Source organism: Aplysia californica, unplaced genomic scaffold (genome assembly GCF_000002075.1).
Source record: "Aplysia californica isolate F4 #8 unplaced genomic scaffold, AplCal3.0 scaffold00451, whole genome shotgun sequence".
NCBI lineage: Eukaryota > Metazoa > Mollusca > Gastropoda > Aplysiida > Aplysiidae > Aplysia > Aplysia californica.
Window position 1 is genome coordinate 89,575 of NW_004797721.1, and position 8,478 is coordinate 98,052.

The 8,478-nt window shown below is 38.6% G+C and overlaps 1 protein-coding gene across 1 annotated transcript in view; it reads right to left on the bottom strand.

The window, feature by feature from the left end:
• The window catches only part of LOC106012666, a gene marked incomplete at its 3' end in the record, with an annotated part of 20,793 nt that overhangs the window by 8,321 nt on the left and 3,994 nt on the right, over window positions 1-8,478 (bottom strand). Inside the window, 3 exon segments of the mRNA XM_013086284.2 lie at window positions 729-919; window positions 2,311-2,348; window positions 6,411-6,513. Coding sequence (XP_012941738.1) covers window positions 729-919; window positions 2,311-2,348; window positions 6,411-6,513 — 332 coding nt within the window.

Sequence of the window (8,478 nt, forward strand, 5' to 3'; positions counted from 1 at the left end):
GTAAAACTTCAATCTAAAAATTTGATGTTTCTATTTCCATCGGGCTAAAATCTGAGAAGTAACTCATTTTGTCAGCACGTTTCACATTTATACGTATGAAATAATAAAAGGCATGTTATACTTAATGGATAGAAAATCTACAAATTTGACCCTAGTTTGATCTTTGGCCGATATCTCCATTTGTGGACTACGGGAAGTAACTCATTTTGTCAGCACGTCTCACATATTATTACTCTCATTAAAATTCAATACGAAAAGAAAAGTAAAGCTGACAAAATGTACACATCACATCAGATGCATCATTCAACCACATGCAGGAATTTATTTACAAGACCTTTACAGTTTTACAGATACATCCTGGAAAGAGCAACACACATTGGTGATGATTCTGACTATAGCCTTATGCTAGATGGTAAGAAAACTTCTTTTATATCAATCTTTGTTTTTAGAGGTGCATTTCTAACTCTACGTGATCTTATCTTATCTTATCTTATCTTATCTTATCTTATCTTATCTTATCTTATCTTATCTTCTTGTTGTCCTGTCTTGTCTTATCTTATCTTATTTTATCTTATCTTATCTTATCTTATCTTATCGTATCGTATCGTATCCTACCTTATCTTATCTTAATCATATCATATCATATCGTGTCTTATTGTATCGTATCGTATCTTATCTTATCCTATCTTATCATATCTCATCTCATCTCATCTCGTCCTGTCACCCACCTAAACACCTCCAGTATTTTGTCGTCGTCGAAGAAAGCCACCACGGTGTTGTTGAGCCAGCCCCAGGATTTCATCCAGCCCAGATAGCCCTCGGTGGTGTAGAAGTGGTTCCCGCCACCCTTCTGGAACTTTCCCAGGTTCAGGTACATAGTGACCAGTGTGATGTCATAGCCGGGGTGACCTTGAAACAGCCGCGACACGGTGGGGGAGGGAGGGGTAGGGGGAGGGGGAGGGGGAGAGTGCTGGGTTGGACAAACGAGAAAATTGTGTTCTTCTTTTGTACCTTTTAAAAATTCATTTTTGAACATGCACGTAAGTGTTGAGTTCGACTCCCGAATTGTGGGGGAGTGGTGGGTGGGGATGGGGGGGGATAGGTTGGGGGGTGCGGCAGACGTCGGCAATATAGGTTCTCCATTCATTCCTTTGCTCTGATGCTCTTAAAAAGCAACGTTTCTCTTGTCTTTCCCCCTTACACATTTGTTCAGGTTTAGGAAGTATGTTGCTCTGGGCCTACCCCTGCCTCGTTTGCCTTCAATTTTGCCAGCTTGATGTTCAAGACATAAAAGAAAATTATGTGACTTTTTAATGTAGGTGGTTTTTACGGCTCTATCTTCACAATTGGTTGCTTTTAAGCACAAGGGGGCTATCCCGAAAAATTCTGATTGAGAAAATCGAAGTTAAAGGTTTTGGACCCATGTTCAGTTTCTTTAAAAGACAAGGTGATTTTTCTCTATGACCAAACAAATATACACACCAATGAAACCAAACTTCTCCTATAGGTACGGCAATGCCCACTTTTGGTGTAGGTCAAGAATTCTGAAACCCCCGAAATCTTGGTTAGCCCGCTTGTCCTTAAAAGCGACCAATTTACGTAGATCATAATGTACACGATCATCTTTGTTTTTAGAAAACCAAAAGTTCCTTCAGTAGTTGTTCTTACCCCCCCTCCCCTCATGTGTTATTTGCTACTGAGACTGAGTCATGAATTCAACTCTTTTTATAGGGGAAGAAACAATTTACTATTTAAAAAATATACTTTTTCCATATTAAAAGCCTGAACGTGTATCTTTGTTCTGCACGAATACAAGTTTATTAATGTTAAATGTAGGTGTTTTTACCACTCATCTTACAGTCACACACACACAAACACACACACACAAACACCACACACACACACACGCACACACACACACACACACACACACACACACACACACACACACACGCATTCGCGCACACGCACAGGCACAAACACAAACAAACAGAAACACGCACAAACCCCCACATACAATTTACATGCATACTTGAAACAAACAAACACACACACACACACATACATACACACACATACACACATATAGACACACAGTAAATAAAAGATGAACACAACTCAAAAGATGTGAAGGTATTCAGCCATTTACACATTCATCTTTGTCTGGAGAAAACCCAAACGTTCATCAGTAGAATCAATGTCTTTACCCCCTCCCCTCACCACAAAGGAAATAAAAGACACTGACATTAAATAAAAGATGAACAAAACTCGAAAGACGTGACGTTATTCATTCAGAAAAGTTTCACTTACCGGAACGTACTCCCGTGTGTCTTTGTGAGTCGAGAACGCTGGGAACAAAAACACGAGAGATCAGAAAGCTCTACGTAAAAATTAATGTCTGTCACGAAAACGTATTTCAGAGCCAACTTTTCTAAATGTGAGGCCGCTTGTTGAAATCAAGCGCTTGCCAAAATAATACAATCGAAGATATCAGCATTTCTCCTATGGGTTGGCCATTTTTTTTCGAACTATTGTTTATCTGCTCGACACCTTTTATTTCCATTTAAAAACATATTTCTGTGTTGATTTTCTGAAAAACGATGAATAAAGGCTAAAAAAATGTACATTTTCTGTTTTCAACGACTCTCAAGCTTGGAAAATCACCACATTTTGGTGGCCATTTTCTTGCTAATGTTACTGCTGAAACAAGGGGACCCCCACTCCTACAATCGCAAATATCTGGAGATTTATTCAACGGAAATGAGTACTTTTCCATTAAAATGAACAAGCTTTAAGATAATACCAATAACTCCACATGGCCAAACATTGACGAGCGACTGATTCCAGCACGTCGTGACAAAAATACACTCTATCGTAAGTGTTGTTCTTGTGCCGTTGTTCTGTTTTCTGTCGTTTGTGATTGCTGCAGCAGCTATAAGAAGTGATGTCATTCAGTAAATTGTAGCATGTTTGGACCAACCCTCCCCCCCCCCCTTTCCAAAAACCAACAACAAACAAACGAAAAACAAACAACCAAAAAAACAACAACCCCTCCCCCCAAAAACCCAAACAAAAAACAACCTCTCTCGTTGAACCAAAGAGGCCGCTCCTCATGACCAATGTTGGCAGTGCTGACGTAGACAGACACACAAAGTTTCTCAGCCAAAACAGCTAGCTATAATAACTGGTCCAGCTAGTAATACCTGTATAATAATCTGTTTTCTTTAGACACAAGAAACCCTGAGCCACAATTGGTCGCTTTTAAGAACAAGCGGGCAAACCCAGATTTCTGGGGTATCCAGAAACTTGACCTACGCCAAAAGAGGCCATTGGAGAAGTTTGGTTTCATTTGTGTGTATATTTGTTTGGTTGTAGAGAAAACTCTCATTGTCTTTTAAAGAAACTGAATAAGGGTCCAAAACTTTACCTTCGATTTTCTCAATCCTGCGTTTTTCGGAATAGCCCACTTGTGCTTAAAAGTGACCAGCGTGAAACGAAACCTGTCCGAGAACAGCTATCCCTTTTTCTGTATAATATGACGAGCACGGGGGGGGAGGGGGGGGGGGAGTGTAGGTAAAAACTGGAATTTGGTCTCTATCTATCTATCTATCTATCTATCTATCTATCTATCTATCTATCTATCTGTCTATCTATCTATCTGTCTATCTATCTATCTATCTATCTATCTATCTATCTATCTATCTATCTATCTATCTATCTATCTATCTATCTATCTATCTATTTGTCTGATGAGAAAGTGGGAAGCCATACACTTCACTTTATTTCATCACCTTCCACCAGTCTAAAATCAAACATCATCATCGTGTGCCCATGTCCCGTTTGTCAGTGCTCGTTTTCTGTCATTTCACAATTTATCTTCGACCTAGCTTATACAGCTCGTAAGTTACAAAAAGTGAAAAAAAAAAACGCTTAACAAAAGCTCTAAGTTACGACAACAGCAACTACAGCAACAACAACAACATCAACAACAACGGCTCGTTTGTGTGTTTGTTTGAGTAGGTGTTTTACGTCACTATCGACTCAGTTCTGGTAACAGCAGCAACAACAACAACAGACGCAATGCAACCACCAGCAACATACAACACAGACGTCCATTTAAACAACATGCTGTTACCCAGGGAAACAACAGGCCCTGTTTTCATCGTATGTATATACCAAAATATTGTGGCTTATCCACATATACATTTACATTATCATGGCCCAGATTTTGAACTTCGTGTTGTTTTGTTTGAGGGAGGGTTGGTTCGTCGACTGAGACTTGAAGCATTTTATTTATACTTCTGTACTTATATGATTACTTGCGATTACAGGAAAATATTTACTGATCTCGGCGTAAGACATCTCTAATATTGTAAACTACGAGGTGACGATTTCGTGAATGTGTGCTCAGATTCCACCCCCTCCCCCCATTTCCACAATGTTTAGAATATGTACAAACCTAAATATTTAAAGACTTGTAAGATTAAAGGCTGTTAGTTCTTTGGCCAGAGCAGATTTAAAAAAAATATTCAACAAACGAACAGACAATGTGGTTTACAAACAGCGCCTGAATCAAACAGACATACTTATCTTATTCAATGTTTATGACAAATATCCCTCTTATCATTATGACAACTTGCACATATGGCAATATTTATGACAAATATCTCTCTTATCGTTATGACAACTTGCACCTATGGCAATATTTAGGACAAATATCTCTCATTGTTAGGACAACTTGCACACATGGCAATGTTTTCACATTTTGTTTTCTTCACTTATCAAACGCAATAAACGTGTGTGTGTGTGTTAAAGAACTGCAATAAACATGTGTGTTAAAGAACTGCAATAAACATGTGTGTGTGTGTGTTAAAGAACTGCAATAAACATGTGTGTGTGTGTTAAAGAACTGCAATAAACATGTGTGTTAAAGAACTGCAATAAACGTGTGTGTGTTAAAGAACTGCAATAAACGTGTGTGTGTGTGTGTTAAAGAACTGCAATAAACATGTGTGTTAAAGAACTGCAATAAACGTGTGTGTGTTAAAGAACTGCAATAAACATGTGTGTGTGTGTGTTAAAGAACTGCAATAAACGTGTGTGTGTGTGTGTTAAAGAACTGCAATAAACGTGTGTGTGTGTGTTAAAGAACTGCAATAAACATGTGTGTTAAAGAACTGCAATAAACATGTGTGTGTGTGTGTTAAAGAACTGCAATAAACATGTGTGTGTGTGTTAAAGAACTGCAATAAACATGTGTGTTAAAGAACTGCAATAAACGTGTGTGTGTTAAAGAACTGCAATAAACGTGTGTGTGTGTGTGTTAAAGAACTGCAATAAACATGTGTGTTAAAGAACTGCAATAAACGTGTGTGTGTTAAAGAACTGCAATAAACATGTGTGTGTGTGTGTTAAAGAACTGCAATAAACGTGTGTGTGTGTGTGTTAAAGAACTGCAATAAACGTGTGTGTGTGTGTTAAAGAACTGCAATAAACATGTGTGTTAAAGAACTGCAATAAACGTGTGTGTGTTAAAGAACTGCAATAAACGTGTGTGTGTGTGTTAAAGAACTGCAATAAACGTGTGTGTGTGTTAAAGAACTGCAATAAACGTGTGTGTGTGTGTTAAAGAACTGCAATAAACGTGTGTGTAAAAGAACTGCAATAAACGTGTGTGTAAAAGAACTGCAATAAACGTGTGTGTGTGTGTTAAAGAACTGCAATAAACATGTGTGTGTGTTAAAACTGCAATCTGACAAAATATTTTACGTTCTGAAAACTTCCTCGGAATGAATGAGTCTGTCTGCCTCTTGAAGCTCATGGTTAAAAAAACCCAGAACAGAAGTTAACCATCTTACCCAAAGAAAAATCTCATACACAACCCCCCCCCCCCCCCCCAAACAAACAGACACAATCAGTATGTAAGGCATCGAGGCAAAAATGGGGCACTCGTCAAAATAAAGAAATCGAAAAAATTGGCGTTATTCCATCCAAAAGGTAATTTTTATCAATTTTTTCCTCAACACTGTTTAAGTCTATTTAAAAACATATTTTAGTTTGAATTATAGTTGGTTAAAAGCCCCAAACATGTGAATTTGCAGTTTCAAAGGATATTTAAGCTTTGGGAGTCACCAGATTTTGGCGGCAACTTTTTTGGTGCTACTTTTACACCTGAAACCGCAACCATCACCACCTGGTGCACCACAAGGACACATTTCACTGACGCTTTTTGTTTCTTTGTTCTTTTTTAAAACTCGTTATTTATTCAACTATTTATTTATTTATTTATTTATTTATTTATTTATTTATTTATTTATTTATTTACTCATTTTGGAATTGGGGGTGGGGTGGGGTGGGGGTGGGGATCTCTGATCTAGAACTGCTCAATAACAAACGTGCCGTGAACTCACCTGTGAGGTACATAGCCAGGCCCCCACACAGGAGAAGGAGAAGGGTAAGCGACCTCTTGTAGCCAATCACGTACCTGCTCATGATGACGTGGGAGGGGGGCATCTGTCCGTGTGGGGGGGGGGGGAGAAGAGAAATATATAGAAAAGAACAATTGGTCACTTTTAAGCACAAGGGGCTACCCCGAAAAAATGCTGTTTAGAGAAAATCGAAGGTAATATTTCTGGATAACAAATCCCAATAATCTCCTGACTTTGATAGAGCAGATAGAGTATTTGGTTTCTGACCTCTTTGTCTCAGTAACTCAAAACAGCCAAAAATTGTGTATCGAACCTTGTAATTGGTATCTCTGAAACACAAGAGGGCTATCGCCAAAAATGCTGTTTTGAGAAAATCAAAGGTAAAATTTTTGGACAAATTTCTTTAAAAGACAAGGAGAGTTTTCAATATAACCGAAGAAATATACACACCAAAGAAACCAAACTTCTCCTATAGGTAGGGCAATGCCCATTTTTTGGTGTAGGTCAAGATTTCTGGAAACCCCCGAAATCTGGGTTAGCACGCTTGTCTTTAAAAGCGACAAATTGGTGAAATGGAAACGTTTTAACGCCCCTATCATCCCAGTGAAGATTTCAGGGCATCTTTATCCTCATCCAGTGTCAGATCTGAGACAGACATCGGCGATCATGGTTCTCCATTCATTCCTTTGCTCGGATGCTCTAAAAAAAGCTACGTTTCCCTGATCTTACCCCGTTACCCATTTGTTTAGGTTCCCTAAGTAGATTGCTCTGAGCCTACCCCTGCCTCGGTTGCCTTCAATTTTGCCAGTGAGAGCTAGATGTTCAAGACTTTCATGTCTATTCAAGTGTTCCAAAAACTGCATTTGTCATTTCCTGATTGTTTTTAACATTGAGCGTCCCATGTGGGCTTCATCAAGCACTACCTCATTTGATTTCTTTTCCTTCCACGATATTCTCAGCAGTCTCCTAAAAAACCACATGGTGGGTGTATTTGAAAGAAGTAGAGTGTTAAACAAACAAATATTTTATAGGTCTGCAAAATACTAATGAATATGTTTGTTTTTAGTAAGAGTTGTGCGGCTCTTGCGACAAAATTAGGTTGTACTCGTGCCGAAGATTAAGTTGTTACAAGAGACTAATAAACAAACAAAAACAAAAGAAAACAATAAGGATGATGGATGTTTGATGGGGAACAAAGAGGAAACCACACTAGAACTTCTACCAACCACCCACTAATACAGTTGGAAACAAATAATTTATAGACTTGCAAGATACCTGTTGGTATGTTAGTTTTTATGAACACAATAAGATCATATATGATATTATGTACCCAAGATTAGAGGCGCTACAAGAAAGTAACAAATACAAAAAGGAAAGAGGAGAGATCAGGACGATAGATGTTTGATAGGAAAGAAGGAGGAGAGATAAGGACGATATATGTTTGATAGGAAAGAAGGAGGAGAGATAAGGACGATAGATGTTTGAAAGGAAAGAAGGAGCAAACCACACCAAAGCATCCGCCAACCACCCACTTATGCAGTTGAAAAAAAAATTAGGCTTGCAAAATACCAAGGAGTATGTTTGGTTTTGTTATTATGAGCCGGAACGATGTAGAGGGAACTGCTGCTTTTTCTTTCCTCATCCTAACTATCGCCATTTTCCTCTACTTCTTTTGTATGTTTGTCACCCTCTTCTGAACTGCTATTTCTGGGGTGCTTTGATAGTCGAAGCAGACTTTGTGCTGTTGAAGCAAGAGAGGTGAGCAGAGTAAGTCTGATTCCCCGTTTGGACTTCTGTGTTGACATCCACCCTTTGACGCTCATATGACCTTATGCAGTTGCGAGCGCCGTTAAAAAAAATAAAAAAATGACAATAGTAAAGATGAGGAAAGAAAAAGCAGCAGTTCCCCCTATGCTGTTCAGGCACAGTATGAGCATGACATTGATAAATCAGCCCATTTACCATTCTGCTGTGCATAAGAACATGTTAATATCCCCTCTTTAAGAATAACAAAAAGCCACTTCAGTCAGTAGAACTGCGCTTGGGGGGG